The sequence below is a fragment of the Salmo trutta genome, chromosome 2 (genome assembly GCF_901001165.1).
Source record: "Salmo trutta chromosome 2, fSalTru1.1, whole genome shotgun sequence".
NCBI lineage: Eukaryota > Metazoa > Chordata > Actinopteri > Salmoniformes > Salmonidae > Salmo > Salmo trutta.
Window position 1 is genome coordinate 25,683,462 of NC_042958.1, and position 19,706 is coordinate 25,703,167.

At 42.5% G+C, this 19,706-nt stretch overlaps 1 protein-coding gene across 1 annotated transcript; it reads left to right on the top strand.

Moving 5' to 3' along the window:
* Positions 1-3,309: 3,309 nt before the first annotated feature.
* On the top strand, positions 3,310-19,081 carry rab18a (RAB18A, member RAS oncogene family). The gene is made up of 7 exons (XM_029699353.1): positions 3,310-3,552; positions 6,381-6,436; positions 12,457-12,518; positions 12,967-13,039; positions 13,603-13,721; positions 15,911-15,977; positions 17,050-19,081. The coding sequence occupies exons 1-7, from the start codon at positions 3,485-3,487 to the stop codon at positions 17,220-17,222; spliced, it is 618 nt and encodes a 205-aa protein (XP_029555213.1). The 5' UTR covers positions 3,310-3,484; the 3' UTR covers positions 17,223-19,081.
* The last annotated feature ends 625 nt before the right edge of the window (positions 19,082-19,706 follow it).

Sequence of the window (19,706 nt, forward strand, 5' to 3'; positions counted from 1 at the left end):
CACACTCCATAATAGTAGGCGGAAACACAGGGCTAGATAAAACAACATTTACTAATAGAGCCCCACAGTGGCCCTCTCATAATACCCAAAAAACCTAGCGGTCAGACAGGGAAATAGTTATAATAATATTTTCCACCATTTATTCTTCCTATAGGGGATTTTAGAAATGCTTAAAATAAGGACGGTGTTGCGTGAGGCTTACCCTGGTGTGACGTTTTGATAACTGTAAATCTGTTTCGGACAAGGTGACTTATCAATCAATCCTCTCTGCCTCCTTCTTTCCACTCCTCTCCTCTTTTGACCTCACCCTCTCACCTTCCCCCCCTACTCACAAGGCAGGCAATACGCTTGACCTCATCTTTACTAGATGCTGTTCTTCCACTAATCTCATTGCAACTCCCCTCCAAATCTCCGACCACTACCTTGTATCCTTTTCCCTCTCGCTCTCATCCAACACTTCTCACTCTGCCCCTACTCGGATGGTATTGCGCCGTCCCAACCTTCGCTCTCTCTCTCCCGCTACTCTCTCCTCTTCCATCCTATCATCTCTTCCCTCTGCTCAAACCTGCTCAAACCTTCTCCAACCTATCTCCTGATTCTGCCTCCTCAACCCTCCTCTCCTCCCTTTCTGCATCCTTTGATTTTCTCTGTCCCCTATCCTCCAGGCCGGCTCGGTCCTCCCCTCCTGCTCCGTGGCTCGACGACTCACTGCGAGCTCACAGAACAGGGCTCCGGGCAGCCGAGCGGAAATGGAGGAAAACTCGCCTCCCTGCGGACCTGGCATCCTTTCACTCCCTCCTCTCTACATTCTCCTCTTCTGTCTCTGCTGCTAAAGCCACTTTCTACCACTCTAAATTCCAAGCATCTGCCTCTAACCCTAGGAAGCTCTTTGCTACCTTCTCCTCCCTCCTGAATCCTCCTCCCCCTCCCCCCCCTCCTCCCTCTCTGCGGATGACTTCGTCAACCATTTTGAAAAGAAGGTTGACGATATCCGATCCTCGTTTGCTAAGTCAAACGACACCGCTGGTCCTGCTCACACTGCCCTACCCTGTGCTTTGACCTCTTTCTCCCCTCTCTCTCCAGATGAAATCTCGCGTCTTGTGACGGCCGGCCGCCCAACAACCTGCCCACTTGACCCTATCCCCTCCTCTCTTCTCCAGACCATTTCCGGAGACCTTCTCCCCTACCTCACCTCGCTCATCAACTCATCCTTGACCGCTGGCTACGTTGCACCCCTTCTGAAAAAACCTACACTCGATCCCTCCGATGTCAACAACTACAGACCAGTATCCCTTCTTTCTTTTCTCTCCAAAACTCTTGAACGTGCCGTCCTTGGCCAGCTCTCCTGCTATCTCTCTCAGAATGACCTTCTTGATCCTAATCAGTCAGGTTTCAAGACTGGGCATTCAACTGAGACTGCTCTTCTCTGTGTCACGGAGGCTCTCCGCACTGCTAAAGCTAACTCTCTCTCCTCTGCTCTCATCCTTCTAGACCTATCTGCTGCCTTTGATACTGTGAACCATCAGATCCTCCTCTCCACCCTCTCCGAGTTGGGCATCTCCGGCGCGGCCCACGCTTGGATTGCGTCCTACCTGACAGGTCGCTCCTACCAGGTGGCGTGGCGAGAATCTGTCTCCGCACCACGCGCTCTCACCACTGGTGTCCCCCAGGGCTCTGTTCTAGGCCCTCTCCTATTCTCGCTATACACCAAGTCACTTGGCTCTGTCATATCCTCACATGGTCTCTCCTATCATTGCTATGCAGACGACACACAATTAATCTTCTCCTTTCCCCCTTCTGATAACCAGGCGGTGAATCGCATCTCTGCATGTCTGGCAGACATATCAGTGTGTTTGACGGATCACCACCTCAAGCTGAACCTCGGCAAGACGGAGCTGCTCTTCCTCCCGGGGAAGGACTGCCCGTTCCATGATCTCGCCATCACGGTTGACAACTCCCTTGTGTCCTCCTCCCAGAGTGCTAAGAACCTTGGCGTGATCCTGGACAACACCCTGTCGTTCTCCACTAACATCAAGGCGGTGACCCGATCCTGTAGGTTCATGCTCTACAACATTCGCAGAGTACGACCCTGCCTCACACAGGAAGCAGCGCAGGTCCTAATCCAGGCACTTGTCATCTCCCGTCTGGATTACTGCAACTCGCTGTTGGCTGGGCTCCCTGCCTGTGCCATTAAACCCCTACAACTCATCCAGAACGCCGCAGCCCGTCTGGTGTTCAACCTTCCCAAGTTCTCTCACGTCACCCCGCTCCTCTGCTTTCTCCACTGGCTTCCAGTTGAAGCTCGCATCCGCTACAAGACCATGGTGCTTGCCTACGGAGCTGTGAGGGGAACGGCACCTCCATACCTTCAGGCTCTGATCAGGCCCTACACCCAAACAAGGGCACTGCGTTCATCCACCGCTGGCCTGCTGGCCCCCCTACCTCTGAGGAAGCACAGTTCCCGCTCAGCCCAGTCAAAACTGTTCGCTGCTCTGGCACCCCAATGGTGGAACAAGCTCCCTCACGACGCCAGGACAGCAGAGTCAATCACCACCTTCCGGAGACACCTGAAACCCCACCTCTTTAAGGAATACCTGGGATAGGATAAAGTAATCCTTCTAAACCCCCCCCCCTTAAAAGATTTAGATGCACTATTGTAAAGTGGTTGTTCCACTGGATATCATAACGTGAATGCACCAATTTGTAAGTCGCTCTGGATAAGAGCATCTGCTAAATGACTTAAATGTAAATGTAAATGTAATCAATATATTCGGCAATATTTAATTGATGCTAATTATTATCAAAGTAGACTACAAATCCCTGCAAGGGCCAGCACGCAATCTCTAGCTTTCACCTTTGCGAACAGGTATTGTTTAAATTTCAAACTTGCCAAAAACAGTTCACAGAATTGTCAATTTAAAGAAATGTAGCCAATTTATTACATTTACTACATTTAGCTAACATTAGATAGTTAATCCAGAGATTCTTACCTTTGCCTCGATTTGCCAGTCTCGCCCAGATCATCATGGAATTTGTAGTTCTGTATGATAGCCACATAAGTAGGTAATTAGCATTTCATCGGGGGTGAATACAGGAAAATATATTGATAAAGGGCATGTTGTCTGAGAGAGATTATCAAAACGTCACACCAGGTTAAGCATACATGAAACACAGCCCTAATTTTAAGCATTTCTAAAATACCTGTGGGAAAAATCTATGGTGGAAAAACGATTGGAACCATTTCCCTGTTTGACCGTTAGGTTGTATGGGTATTATGACTCATACTGTGGTGCTCTATATAGGGAGACCGTGACCTGCCTCACTCCAGTACAGTAGGTGGCGGTCCATGTACCTTTCAATTGTTTGCGATCCACCAATACAAATTTAAAGAAGAAGTCTCATTAGCTAGCTGACAACTCTTCTAGGGTGTATTTTTACAACTCTCAGTTGAAGTACAAGTATCGTCTATAGACCGCATAGGAAGATGGAAGACGACGTTTTAACAACACTGAAAATATTAATAATTGGAGAAAGTGGCGTTGGGAAGTCCAGGTAAGAAAGCTGGTAGCTAACAGTAGCTGGAACGATTAGCTGTTGTCTCGTTAAAAAATGACCACGTTTTCGTGCCGTGTCTGTTAACCAGATAGCTTGAGTGTTAACAAAGCAAAAAACAACATATATGTTGTTAGATCATAGTAAACTGGCAAATGTAACACAGTCGTTTGCTATGCCACATCAGCTAGCTAGCGTTAGCTAGCTTACGATGTGGAACGGGTGACGTAATCGATGTGATGAGTTGGAGGTGTTGCAACAACAAGTATGGGTGCAACGAGTTATTTTCACACAGCTAACATCTTTATGTGCCTTTTATTAGTCACTTCAGTGAGTTTTGTATGATTAAATCAAAAACAATAATTTTGATTGTAGTATACAAATAACTAGGTTAATGCTTTAATAGCAGGTAGCCTAGTGGTTAGAGCGTTGGGCCAGGAACAGAAAGGTTGCTAGATTGAATCCTCGAGTTTACAAGGTAAAAATCTGTTGTTCTGCCCCTGAACAAGGCAGTTAACCCACTGTTCCTAGGCCTTCATTGTAAAGAAGAATTTGTTCGTAACTGACTTGCCGTGTTAAATTTTTTTTTTTTAATAAGAAAAGTGTCAGTGAAGTGATCAATTTAAGTGTAATTCAATTCAGGGGTTTAGTTGTGCTAGATTAATCTAATCAAGACTGGACTGGACATTTGACGCCTCCAATATGACAGCAAGGTTTATCTAGGCCTATGCCCTGAGTGAGACCCAGTGAGTCTAAAAGGCCTATGTCAAGGCCAATGCCTTAGCAATAGCTAAAGAGTTTGGCCAACTCAGCTGAGAGAATTAGAATCTTAATGGGTGCCATGATGGCAACAAGTTCCAAGAAGAAATTCTAGAAATAATGCAAACTAGGATGTTATTGTCATGGAATGTTACCACGCTGTGTATATCTCTGGCTTTAGTCTCTAGACTGCTAGAAAGAATGCTGGTATGTCTGAGTGAGCCTTGAACCATGAAATAGTAGGGTTATGTTATATTACTAAAGCATGAGGACTAGTGCACCTGCAGTGCTCGACCCAGCAGTCAGATGTAATTTTCATTTAAGGCCTTTGGTTCAGACCAGACAGCCTTCAGTTTCTCAAAATAATCAAATAAATGTGTTTTTAATTGAAGAAAGACCGACAGACTCACTGCAACTCCCGAGTGGCGCAGCGGTCTAAGGCACTGCATCTCAGTGCAAGGGTACTGGTTCGAATCTAGGCTGTGTGCAAGAGTCCACTACAGTCCACGGTTCAAATCCAGGCTGTATCACATCCGGCTGTGATTGGGAGTCCCATAGGGCGGCGCACAATTGGCCCAGCGTCGTCCGGGGTAGGCAGTCATTGTAAATAAGAATTTGTTCTTAACTGGCTTGCCTAGTTAAATAAAGGTTACATTTTTTATTTTTATTATCTGGATATTCCTTCCACCTGACTGGCCAGAGACACTCCCAAAATGCATCTGCATCAAGGGACAAAGAGCCTTTTTTTTGTATTTTAGCGAGATTAGCAATGAGATGCGAAGGGTCTTTTTTTTCCTCTTTTTTTTAAACCTTTATTTATCCAGGCGACTCAATTTAAGAACAAATTCTTATTTACAAGGACGGCCAGGAATTTCTTCTTGGAACTTATGGTTCCAACATGGAACGCATTTAAGATTCTAACTCTCTCAGCTGAGTTGGCTAAACTCTTTAGCTATAGCTAAGGCATTGGTCTTGGCATAGGCCTAAGATATATCAGACTCCGGACACAAAGGCCTAGCTAAACCCTGCTGTCATATTGGATGTGTCAAATGTTCAATTTTGATCAATTTTGATCAAATTCATCTAACACCTGAATTGACTGAATCAGACACTTTTCCAAATAAAACAGTAGCTTAAATATTTGTACACTATCAGCAAAATGATTGTTCTGATTTCTTATTACAAAACTCACTTATACTGAAGTGACTAAAGGCACATAAAGATGTTAGCTGTGTGAAAATAACTCTATGCAGTCATCCTTGTTGTTGCAACACCTCCAACTCATCACTAACGTTAGCTATTGGTATGAATAATGTGGGCCAAGGCTAGTGTTTCATCTGCCCATTTTGGGTTATTGCCTAAACCTTAAACTTAAAAATTCTGTTAAAATGTAATGGCATACGATTACTCAATCTTCATTACTGACATTATGTATATATATATTTTTTAAATCATTTATTGATTAAATAAATGCATGATCTCATTCTCAAATATCCCCCCTCTCTTCCTAGGTCTTCAAATCATTAGAAATCTCTCTGGCAGAGAATAGTGGTTTTATTTTACCAGGCAAATTGGTCTGTTGCACTGCGATTGTGCTATTATGTAGGCTAAGAAACAACATTGCTACTGAGGTATCAGGATACTGACATAAAATTATGATCAGTCATTCTTCTGACATTCCATCTGATAAATCATTTCCATGTGGATGAAGAAAATGAGTGTATGGTTGAATAAGAAAATTAGAGTGTCGGGCTATTATCTGTGCTGGAGTTGACTGGAAATAAGGATTAGCTAGCTACATCATTAGCCCTGTGATTCAGTTCTTAGCACTTGATTAGTGACTCAACTGAACCCTGACCCTCTGAACACCAACCGATGATGTCATCTGGTTGTTAGTGTAATATAATATGTAGGCCTATGTGCTCATGGCTATTTGCCTTTGTGGAAGTTGCCCTCATTTCAAATGTGTTATACAGTACTGTAAAAACGACAGTTCTAAATGTAATTGTGCTAGGCTAAAATGGAAACGATACAAATTATAAAAGTATTTGTCCTTTTCTCTTTTGCAGTCTTCTCTTGAGATTCACAGATGACACGTTTGATCCAGAACTAGCAGCAACAATAGGTAAGACCTTCTGAAGGCAGTGTCCCTAGCCCTCTATAACCCACACACATAATAGTATCATTAGTTCTTGTTTTAGTGACCGTTCCCCTGATTAATCCTGGATCAGCTAGGACTAGGAGCTCTTGTTGTCTTGTTAAAACATGCCCAATAATTTAATGGGCATGTTTTCGTGCTGTGTCTGTTAACCAGATAACAATGTAGCTAACAGCTCTTAGCCTATTTTCTATGAGGTCACTCAGACAAACCGTGAGCACACACAGACAGTACTGGACAGGACCCCTCTTATCTGAGCTAAGAGCAGAGTAGGGCCACAGGGCCTTCCCTGTGGCTCAGTTGGTAGAGCATGGTGTTTGCAACGCCAGCATGGTGTGTGCAACGCCAGGGTTATGGGTTCGATTCCCACGGGGGGCCAGTACAAAAAAACGCATGAAATGAAATGAACTGTATGAAATGTATGCATTCACTACTGTAAGTCGCTCTGGATAAGAGCGTCTGCGAAATGACTGAAATGTAAATGTAGCTTGACCTGGTCAGTCCTGTACTGGGCTCATATGGGTATCAACAGTATGAACAGACCAGGTAACAGTAACTCACTGACTGGTTTTCTGAATGAAAAGTATAGATAATATCCCAACTATTTCAATAACCTACTTTCTAAATTTAACAGAATGAATTTGAGATACAGCCGGTCTACAGTGAGTGAGTTAATTCAACTGGTGGTGAAATGCATGGTTTGGGAAATGGAGAATTCCTTTTCTTCCAGGATCTGCAAATGATATCAAATTCCAAACTGTATTAAACATTAGACTCTTCAAGGACACCCCTATTATTTCTTTCAGGTAGCCTTGAGACAGTTAACATCCAGGAGTCTTAGTGAAAGACAGGCTCAAGATTCATAGCGCTATTGATTACTTAGAGTGGGAGACACAAACGGAATAGTGTTTTGTTTTTTTTCTACAATAAGAAGTTCTTCTAGCTGACTGCACAATGTAGTCTTTGTTAAAACAGCCATACGTGCCTGTGGATTCCCAGAGAGAAAGTTCAACGTAATAAAATAATTTTTCTGGTAGGCATGCCTCACTCCTATTTTACTTGGCCAACTCAATATCTTTGCCAAACAGATGTCCCCATAGAAGTTTAACTATACTCCCCACATTGACACAAGTCCCTTGTGATTTGTGGTCTGAAAACCACTGGTATACCTCAATTCCTGCTTGCTCCTTTCTTGCTTTGTATAAAGTAAAAGTTCAATCTACACTTGTCAATATCTCTCATATTAGCATAAGCATACTGTGGTCTCTTATTTGAGTCTTGCTGTAATTCTGTGCCAGCATGTTAAAAATCTGTATCGGAACATGTGGTTTGTAGCGCCCCTTTGACATTTAAACAGAGCCATCCAAATAAAACTACCTCCCTATCATCCAACTACTTTCTGTCTTAAATACGGTGATAACAAACTTCGGTTCAGGTGTACCGGTATTCATTAATAAATACAGAGACTCAGATTTGAGGTAGAGGTCGACCGATTATTATTTTTCAACGCCGATACCGATTATTGGCGGACCAAAAATCGATACCGATTAATCGGTCAATTTATTATTATGATTTTTTTAAAGTATTTTTTATTTATATATATATATATATATATTATATTATATTATATTATATTGCATGCATGCACAGCTCTGAAGTGACAACGATATGTTATACAATACATGCATGTCTGTTCAATCAAGTTCATATTTATATCAAAAACCAGCTTTTTACATTAGCATGTGACGTTCAGAACTAGCATTCCCACCGAACACTTCCGGTGATTTTACTAAATTACTCACGATAAACGTTCACAAAAAGCATAACAATTATTTTAAGAATTATAGATACAGAACTCCTCTATGCACTCGATATGTCCGATTTTAAAATAGCTTTTCGGATGAAGCACATTTTGCAATAATCTAAGTACATAGCCCAGCCATCACGGGCTAGCTATTTAGACACCCAACCAGTTTAGCCTTCACCAAAATCACATTTCCTATAAGAAAAATGTTCTTACCTTGCTTGTTCTTCGTCAGAATGCAGTCCCAGGACTTCTACTTCAATAACAAATGTAGGTTTGGTCCCAAATAATCCATCGTTATGTTCCATCAAGACGTTTTGTTCGTGCGTTCTAGACACTATCCCAACGCTAAATCTCGGCCACGAGCATGACGCAGAATGTGACAAAAAAATTCTAAATATTCCATTACCTTACTTCGAAGCATGTCAACCGCTGTTTAAAACCAATTTTTATGCAATTTATCTCGTAGAAAAGCGATAATATTCCGACCGGGAATCTGCCTGTCTGTATACTGAGGGAAAAACCGAAAGCCGGGGGCGGGTCGCGAGCGTAAGGCTTAGTCCACTGAGTGACCACTTAGCTTTTGCTCTCCTTTGTTTCAGCCAGGGCTTTGAATTACGTCATTCCTGTTTTTCCCGGGCTCTGAGACTCCATTGGAGACGTGGGAAGTGTCACGTAACAGCAGAGATCCTTAGTTTTTGGAAGAGATGTCAAACAAAGAAAATAAAAGGTCTGACAGGGTACTTCCTGAACAGAAGCATCTCAGGTTTTTGCCTGCCATAGGAGTTCTGTTATACTCACAGACACCATTCAAACAGTTTCAGAAACTGTGGAGTGTTTTCTCTCCAAAGCTAATAATTATATGCATATTCTAGTTTCTGGGCAGGACTAATAATCAGATTAAATCGGGTACGTTTTTTATCCAGCCGTGAAAATACTGCCCCCTAGCCATAAGAGGTTAAACTTGATCTCCACTATAAAAAGCATCTAGACATTCTCACATTTATTTAAACTAACCTTTAGTTTTCAACAGCGGATATTTGTATAAACATTGCTGTCTGCCTCTCGGACATTTGCAACATTTTCAACGGTGTTTCGATCTTCAGCTGTCCCATTAAAACCTCTCTGGGGTATGTGGGACGGTAGCGTCCCACCTCGCCAACAGCTAGTGAAATAGCAGAGCGCCAAGTTCAAAACAACAAATCTCAAAATTCAAATTTCTCACACATACAAGTATTATACACCATTTTAAAGATAATCTCCTCGTTAATCCAACCACAGTGTCCGATTTCAAAAAGGCTTTATGGTGAAAGCATAGCATTAGATTATGTTAGGACAGCACCTAGACAAGAAAAACCACACAGCCATTTTCCAAGCAAGGAGAGGCATCACAAAAACCAGAAATACAGCTAAAATTAATCGCTAACCTTTGATCTTCATCAGATGGCACTCATAGGACTTCATTTTACACAAGACATGTATGTTTCGCTCGATAAAGTTCATATATCCAAAAAAAACATTTTACTTTGGCGTGTAATGTTCAGAAATGTTTTGCCTCCAAAACGGCTGGTGAATGAGCACATCAATTTACAGAAATACTCATCAAAAACTTTGATAAAAGATACAAGTGTTATGCACAGAATTATAGATAAACTTCTCCTTAATGCCACCGCTGTGTCAGATTTCAAAAAAGCTTTTCGGCGAAAGCACACTTTGCAATAATCTGAGTACAGCGCTCAGCAACAACAACAACCAATATAGAAACCCGCCATATTGCGGAGCCAACAAAAGACAGAAATAGCATTATAAATATTCACTTAACTTTGATCTTCATCGGAATGCACTCCCAGGAATCCCAGTTCCACAATAAATGTTTGTTTTGTTTCGATAAAGTCCATATTTATGTCCAAATGCCTCCTTTTTGTCAACTCGTTCAGTCGAGTAATCCAAATGCACTGTGCTCACGCAGTAAGTTCAGACGTAAAGTCGAAAGTTCTATTACAGTTCGTAGAAACATGTCAAACAATGTATAGAATCAATCTTGAGGATGTTTTTATCATAAAACTTAAATAATATTCCAACCGGACAATTCTATTGTCTTCAGAAATGAAAAGGAACACACCTAACTCTCACGGGAGCATGCGAGATTGAGCTCATGTCATTTTCTCAGTCATCTGATTCCAAGAGCTCTTATTCTCTCCCCATTCATAGTAGAATCATGAAACAACGTTCTAAAGACGGTGGACATCTAGTGGAAGCCTTAGGAAGTGCAAAATGACCCCACAGACACTGTATATTAGATAGGCAACCACTTGAAAAACTACAAACCTCACATTTCCCACTTCCTGGTTGGATTTCTTTCTCAGGTCTTTGCCTGCCATATGAGTTGTGTTATACTCACAGACATCATTCAATCATTCAAACAGTTTTAAAAATAGTTTTTAATGAAAATGTCAATCATTATTTGAATATGTTGGTAACCTGTTGTATAAAAGTAATAATGCCCTCGAAGCCGGCGTTTGGAGGATATATTGGCACGGTTTGCCGGCCCTCGACTTCAACTTCACGCTAATATATCCTCCAAACACAGGCTTGTCGGGCATTATCTTAAATCAAACACACATCATTTAGTGGGTTGCAAGGTCGAAAAAAGCTCCATCACGTACCTGTTTTATTAATAAACAAACAATGTTCAAGTGAGTTGCCTATTCAAGTTTCTATCAGACGTACTCGGGATGTTTCAGGTCGCCCGTAAAGAGTTTAGTCTGCAGCACAACAGCCCTACCTTGACTACACCGCAGTGATTGTCAGTTATTGTTGGCTTGGTGATGTATGAACCAGATGCTGCGTCATGGCAATGACTGTACGGTTGTCTACACTGTAGTGGGTGCTAAATACCACGGTCCGTAGGATAAACAAACCCAGGCCGGACTATTTACTGTAAATCCTTCGGCGCTCTACACGGCTAGTGACAGTATCGTAGCAAACCCGCCGGGCTCGGAGAAGAGCGAGAGGACATGCTTGACACTATTTTGGGTGTAGGAAGAGGGCAGGTGATTCCCACTTGTCTTCACACTCCCCTGTCCCTTCTCTCTGTTTTGGATCTTGTCTGGGGCCTGGTCCAGACATAAAAACAACCCCATCTTAAGCATACGTTTTTCCTGATAAATCTTTCAGTGTGTGCTGAAACTATGGCCAATCCGTCCAGCCAAACCCTTCATGCTATTTGCGCTGAAAGAAGCCATAGAGATTAATTGTGACGAGCACGACGCTGTTATTTTGTATGTATTTTCGACCGAAGAAGAGGGGATTTCAAAGAACGAATCATAGCACTTCTGAGCGGCGTCACATGTGGAGTTTTTTTATTGGAATTTGCTATATTTTTATCTTTACATATTCAACCACATATTCCCCACAGTTTTAAATCAGGACTCGCATCATAATTTAAGTCCACCCCTCTATGACTAGTGAAAGGTTCCGTTTTAGTTCAGACATGCATTGTGTGCTATATGTAGGCCTAAGTTATGTATTTTTTGATCATTCATTTTAAATTAGTGAAGTTCATTTGTCTTCTTGATTCATATTCTTGGCGTATATGACAGGTGTGATGACTCAAATCACCAGGTACAATTTTATGATGAAGACGTTGTCTGTGATTGGGGGTGCGTTCGTAAATTCACTCTGGAGTGCCAAAGAGCGCTCAGAATGCGCTCTGGGTATTCGTAAATTCAGAGCGTTGTCGGATTGTCCAGTTTGTAAATGCTTTCAGAGTGCACACTGGACGCTCTGACACAGGAATAGGGTTGATCCGAGCATACTGACCTCACAATGGCAGTCAAGCACCCAAGCAAACTGGCTAACGTTGGCTAATTTGCTAGCTACTTCCAGAAACAAATGAGAACACTGACCATTTTACTCTCCCTAGCAGAGCTGGTTAGGCTGTTTTCATGTTAACCAGAGCTTTGGTGACTGTAACTGTGCTGCTGGCAACAATTTAATTTCGCTTTTTGCCAACGTTTACCAACACCGGCCATATTCAACGGGTGTTGAGCATTCGTAAATTTGTCACTTATTCTGCACTCTTGCACACTCAGACGAGAGTGCTCTGAAATCGGAGAAGATAGCCAGAGTGAATTTACAAACGCACCCTGAATGTGTGTGTTTCTTTCTGTTTCTTACGCAGGTGTTGATTTCAAAGTGAAGACCATCTCAGTGGATGGGAACAAGGCAAAGTTGGCAATATGGGTAAGTTGTCCTCTACACACACACACACACACACACTGTCCCTTTCAAATCTGACTTGAAAATGCTGGAAAAGAGTTAGTATGAGGTGTAGGCCTACGTTATTGTTGTCGACAACTTCTAGGGATGGCTAGTAAAAAAACTATCTAATTGCTTAACTTCAGATGCACAACAATCCCTGCCACTTAACAAATGATTCACTTAACCTCCACAAGATGGTGCTGATGTACATCATTCTGAGCACCAATGACAAATGGCAGTCAAATCTCTCTTTATGCTTTAGTCCTTGTCCTCCATCACTTTTTATGGTTCTGTCTTAGTCACACCAGCATATTTTCCTCCCCATGTGTCCAGAGCCTGATAGCTGAGAGGGTTATGGCTGTGTTATGTGTCCAGAGCTGTTATGTTTTGATGTGCCCAGGGCTTTAATGGTTATGGTTGTGTTTTGCAGGACACGGCTGGCCAGGAGCGTTTCCGAACCCTGACACCTAGTTATTACCGCGGTGCGCAGGGAGTCATCCTGGGTGAGCAAACAACTTCATCATTCAGACCTCTACCCCTTTAGACACATTCAGCCACTGCAGGTCCGGACAGCCACCATTTCATCCTGTCCCGTCCTCTTCCTTACTCTCTGGAACTGACATTACTGCTCTTAATGCTAGAGCAGACATCCTCCAAAGCCTACAGTATAGGAGGCTATGATAGTGTGGCTAACACCATGGATGCAGTAGAACTGGCTTTCTAAACAAAAGTGTTTTATTTCCTCACCAGTTCTAGTCCAGAGGCTAAGTGTCTGATTTTGGGTGAATTGTGGCTTTTGTCATATAGAGATGGCACATTTCACACACATTCCTAGTAGTAGCAGAACCAGTGTTGTTACGCTACACTTTGTGTTGATACACAGCTCAGGACTACTTTATGATATAACACTAACACATTCTTGTGATGCGTCGGGGGGGGGGGGGGGGGTGAAACATGGTTTGAAAGGTCAAAGGTCCTGCCCTCAGTTACAGTATGTCCCGCAGTCATCTGCTGACAGAGATACAATGTTTTTGACCGAGCACCTCACCTCTTGTCTCTTCCTCAGTGTATGATGTAACGCGACGGGATACTTTCACCAAGCTGGACAACTGGCTCAATGAGCTGGAGACATACTGCACAAGGAATGACCTTGTCAAGATGCTGGTCGGGAACAAAATTGATAAGGTGAGTCCGTTTGTTTGTATACAGTGTGTCATTTAGGGTAGAATTGTGCTATAATCAGTGGTTAATGTTGGTTGATACTTTATAGGTAACAAGGCTTTCCCCCCCCTCATAGAATCAACACATTCTATATACAGGGAATTTCCTGTTTTTCAGTTATCCTCTTTTCATTGTATTGACTTACCCCAAACCAATATCCCCATTTTCTTGATTTTCTATGTTTAGATCATACCCCAGTATTTCCCCTGTATTATTTTATTCAAAATGTATTATATTGTGTATATAAATTATTCTTTTTTATAAACTCGTAGTAATGCGTCTAACTGACTGCACAATGTAGTCTTTGTTAAAACAACCATGCCTACCTGTGGATCCCCCTCCTGCTACCCTTGCCACCACTGCTGAAAGAATCCTCTGGGAACCACTGCACTGGTGTATATTTGAAACATTCTTCAGTACTTGGTGTAGTATGTTCCAGGTTTACAGATTGAGCTGGAATGTAATGTGAATAATATTGCCTTCCCAACCTGGTTGGGCTGAGAGAAGAGGGCTTATAGATGTAATGTGAATAATATTGCCTTCCCAACCTGGTTGGGCTGAGAGAAGAGGGCTTATAGATGTAATGTGAATAATATTGCCTTCCCAACCTGGTTGGGCTGAGAGAAGAGGGCTTATAGATGTAATGTGAATAATATTGCCTTCCCAACCTGGTTGGGCTGAGAGAAGAGGGCTTATAGATGTAATGTGAATAATATTGCCTTCCCAACCTGGTTGGGCTGAGAGAAGAGGGCTTATAGATGTAAGCCCTCATCACATTTGAACACATCCCGAGCCCATGTGGCCCACAGAAGTGTTTTTAAAACACTCGCATGTTCAACTAAATGTTATCTCTGGGTTTAGTTCCCTGAGTCTGTGTTAAAAAAAACACAAAAAACATTGTAATTACATTGAAATGTATCCTGCCGCCTCTGTATCCGCCATAGTAGGTCCTTTGTTTGTTGTTTCTTAACCATGTAGTAGAATATAACATTAGTGGACATCATGTACATATATATATATATATATATATATATCACACACGCACACAAAAAAAGTATGTGGACACCCCTTCAAATTAGTGGATTCGGCTATTTCAGACACACCCATTGCTGACAGGTGTTAATAAAAAAACATGTAAATTTTTTTTTAAACATGCACACAGCCATGCAATCTCCATAGACAAACATTGGCAGTAGAATGGCCTTACTGAAAAGCTTAGTGACTTTCAACGTGGCACCGTCATAGGATGCCACCTTTCCAACAAGTCAATTTGTAACATTTCTGCCCTGCTAGAGCTGCCCCAGGCAACTGCAAATGCTGTTATTGTGTAGCAGAAACGTCTAGGAGCACACAGCATGTAAAAATCGTCTTTCCTTGGTTGCAACACCCACTACCGAGTTCTAAACTGCCTCTGGAATCAATTTCAACACAAGAACTGTTCAACAGGAGCTTCATGAAATGGGTTTCCATGGCCGAGCAGCCGCACACAAGCCTAAGATCACCATGCGCAATGCCAAGCGTCAGCTGGAGTGATGTAAAGCTCGCTGTCATTGGACTCTGGAGCAGTGGAAATGCATTCTCTGGAGTGATGAATCACACTTCACCATCTGGCAGTCCGACGGATGAATCTGGGTTTGGTGGATGCCAGGAGAACACTACCTGCCTTAACGCATAGTGCCAACTCTAAGGTTTAGAGGAATAATGGTCTGGGGCTGTTTTTCATGACTCGGGCTGGGCCCCTTAGTGAAGGGAAATCTTAACGCTACAGCATACAATGACATTCTAGACATTCTGACCTCAACCCCATCAAACACCTTTGGGATGGATTGGAAAGCCGACTGCGAGCCAGGCCTAATTGCCCAACATCAGTGCCCGACCTCCCTAATGCTCTTGCTGAATGGAAGCAAGGCCTGTAGCAATGTTCCAACATCTAGTGGAAAGCCTTCCCAGAAGAGTGGAGGCTGTTATAGCAGCAAAGGGGGGACCAACTCCATATTAATGCCCATGATTTTGGAATGAGATGTTCGACGAGCATGTCCACATACTTTTGGTCATGTAGTGTATGTTTGCCGTGAACCCAGCCCAGTCACATTCACAGTAGCTGACAGGTATACTGGACAGACCTCATAAAAGATTACTCTTCTTTGTTTTAGGAAAACCATGAACTAGACAGGAACGAAGGCCTGAAGTTTGCAAGAAAACATTCCATGCTGTTTATAGGTAAGTCGGGAGCTGGGAGGATTCCCCTCTCGGATGTGACTCGGGGCATGAGTTATGGCCCACCATTATGCAGGGGAAACAGCTTTTTAAATACCTGTCATACCTGGACTGGAATGTTTGCCTGCTTCTATTTTTAGCCTTCTCTTTTTAATATCCTCTAACATCTTTCACTTTATGTCTAACCACCCACTTATGTGGACAAAGTTGTCTGATTCTGTTGGAAATCAGCAATTTAATGACAAAAAAATAAATAATTGTGTATAGTTACTGTGTGTTTGCCTGTATTTAGTATAAGATATTTTAGATCATTTTAATGATAACCACGTGGTAAATATACACTGTGTTAAAGAGCAGTGGGACCAACACTCATACTTAATTGACTCAGAACAGAAGTTTATTCTGCCATTCCAGAGACACCACTGTTTTAGGAACCGCGTCAAACTACTTTATTTTCTCTCCAATTTAAGAAACAACCATTTTGACCATTTTTACATTTACGTCATTTAGCAGACACTTATCCAGAGCAACTTACAGGAGCAATTAGGTTAAGTGCCTTGCTCAAGGGCACATCAACAGATTTTTCACCTAGTCAGGGATTCGAATCCAGTGACCTTTCGTTTACTGGCACAACGCTTTTAACCGCTAGGCTATCTGCCGCCTTCATAAGACAAACTTAGTGTATGAAATCTTTGTCTTTGTTATTCCAATCAGCAATCAGAACAGAAATAACTTCTACCAATCAATAGATACGGCTATTTTGAGCAACTTGTTCGAATTCTAGCACTCGGAGAGCACATTCTAACTAAGCGATAACGCACAAGAGGCTGTGATAAACACAGTCCCAGGTAAATGACGTTGTTCGGTCCGACACGCAGCGGAGGCAGGCACACGGTGCTCAGGAAAATGACCCTGTCTAGTTTCAGAGAAATGCAGCTGTGGAGGTCAGAAGCTAGATGACACGAAGGAGCAGCCAGTCACTGACAGTTGTTATGTCTGCATCCCTTCTTCCTCCTCTCCCCCTGTCTTTCTCTCCTACTTTCTCCCTCCCTCCCCACCCCTTTCTCTGGGCCAGAGGCCAGTGCTAAGACGCGTGATGGGGTCCAGTGTGCGTTTGAGGAGCTGGTTGAGAAGATCATCCAGACCCCTGGACTGTGGGAGAGCGAGACGCAGGGCCGAGGGGTCCAGCTGGGCCGGCAGGACCAGGCTGCAGGGGGTGGCTGTGGGGGTTACTGCTCCCTGGTATAGATTCACACGCAACGCGCGCACATACAAAGCATAGACACTCATACACACATACGAAACTCACCCCACACACACTCACTTGAAAGACACACCCAACCAAACACTCACACTGATGGCTGATGTCCTGCGATGAGGACTATGAAGGCTATAGTTTTCAGACTATTTCCACATCAGCCCCTGAGGTGTGGAGTGAGGCAGGGCTGCTCCTGACCAGCACCCTCCGCTCACTGGCGGTGATCATTCATAAGGACGTTGCTGTTTGCACACTTCCTGTTATCATGGCTATAATTCTGTTTAAAGCTACTCTACCCTGTTGGTCTTTCTGAAAATGAAATTAGTGTATTACTTGGTGGAATAGTGGGGGGGGACACACAATAGGATAGCAGATGGGGTATTATTTTCATTTAGAAAATTATTTTCTATCACCTGTTCTCAATTACGGTTGTAACGAGTTTTGTCCTCCCCCTCTCAACACTTTTTTTCCCTTTGTAGAATTACCCCCCCCCCCCCCCATTTTCTCTCCTTTAACACTTTGCTCCTCTTAGCAAGGCAAGCTAGTGTGTGTTAGCTGCAGGGATGATTCTCTAGCGTGTGCATCTACCCTGTGTGATCATGCAGCCTTGTCCGTCCTCTAGTGCTCGCCCTCCTAACAGCGCTACAGTTGATTTTCTTATCAGCCCAAGCCGTCATGTATTCTCTCTCTCTTTGTCTCTCTTCCACAAGCTGCCTCTTTTGTTCTAAACATTATACCGTCACAAAGTTTTACAACTTTTCCTGACTTGGACTCGAAACTTTCATCATTTTCTTGAAGGGTTTATAAATCAAACAGATTGGCACAGGAGGGTTGGCTATCCATTGTGTGTATGTGTTATGAAAAAGAAACTAAATGAACCAACGCTGCATGTTTTGTTGGTTGTTCTAATGGGCTGTGACCAGCCTGGTTATCTGCCACTCGGACAGTTAAATATTAATATCAGTATCAGCGCCAGCATCAGTCTTGCTTCAGCTTTTCATAATGCATCCCTATATGGGGAAAAAAGACAAAAAGAAAAGTTTTCTATATTAAAGAATATATTGCATCATATGGGTGTTAGTATTGAAATCAAAGAAGGTGTAAGACCTGTAAAAATAAATAAATATATATATATGTATGTTTTTTGCAATGCTCTGTCTCCATGTTCCATGTCCTTAGACCTTGCCTGTAGTTCTTGAGAGCCAGGAAGAATGTGTTGGGAAATGTAGTTTTGGGTGACCGTACCTATGACCTACGGTATATTTGTCAGGAGTGACACGGAGGCCTTTACAGTATATCTAATCAGAATCTAATTATTTCTTAGCCTTTTTTTTATTGCATGGAGAATTCTTTTACTTTTTCATGTTTGTTCTATAAATGCCTTGCAGAGACAGTTGCATTGTGTCTGAAATGGCACTCTATTTCCTATATAGTGGACTACTTTCAACCACCCTGGTCTAAAGTAGTGCACTATATAGAGAATTAGGGTGCCATTTCGGACACAAACTTGGACTGTATGAACCACACATACACAACAATTGAGTTAAATGTACCTTCATCCAGAACCTTGCACACAGGTTTAGAGTAGACTGCATTGGGATTTTCTATTTGTCCTGAATGAACTAGACGTCTGCTTTTTGATTGGAATGAATGAGACTTTAACTCTTGAACTTGTTATTTTCTGTTTATATGTGACAACATATAAACACATTGTAAATTCATGTGTGTGTTTAGGAATACTTATGAAAATATGTATAATTCCTGTATGGATTGTAAAATTTGAATGTATACATACTGCAATTATAAAACCGCCCTATGTATTAAAGTGAATAAAGTAATTTTTAAAGGATTCTGAAGTTGATGCTTATTCCTGCCTGAGCTAAGGAGCCCTCGCCTATTGTAAAACAAAGCGCCAGACCCTATTAACTTAGTATAAATCTTCACACAGTACTTGTACTTCACCTCATCTGAGAAGTCTTCACAGAAAACGACCTAGACTACTTACCATGTTGGAAATGTCATCCTTTGGTGAGAACTGAGAAAGGGTTTCTCTTAAAGCCTGTTTTTGAATTCCACACGTTTACAGATCGAGAATAGAGAAGTAGATATGTGTTTGGTTTAAACACTGTCCAAGGACTCCTGTCAGCTCCCTGTGATTTCTAAATCATCCTATGGGCAGCTGGTCAGGAAACCCCCACTAGTATTTTGCCCTGGTGCGGTGGCTTTGACTGGGATGTGCATCAGTCCTGTGTCATTATGAAAGGGCTGGCAGAGCCGACCGAGCCCACTACCCTCAGTCTTTCCTCACCGCTCAGAGAAGGCTGTTAATCTGAAAACGCAGACCTACAACATAACTGAATGTCTGTAGCATCAGCAGACCTAACCACCACATTGTTAGATCGAGAATCTGCTTTATTACGCAGACCAGAGGTTTGTCAATGCAGAAAGTACATTAGAATGAGCATTTTCCCAGA

Excerpts from the sequence above, each read along its gene's own strand:
- rab18a (XM_029699353.1), top strand. The coding sequence starts at position 3,485 with ATGGAAGACGACGTTTTAACAACACTGAAAATATTAATAATTGGAGAA. Across the intron at positions 6,437-12,456 it reads AGAACTAGCAGCAACAATAG|GTGTTGATTTCAAAGTGAAG; the intron begins GTAAGACCTTCT and ends TTTCTTACGCAG. Across the intron at positions 13,722-15,910 it reads TCGGGAACAAAATTGATAAG|GAAAACCATGAACTAGACAG; the intron begins GTGAGTCCGTTT and ends TCTTTGTTTTAG.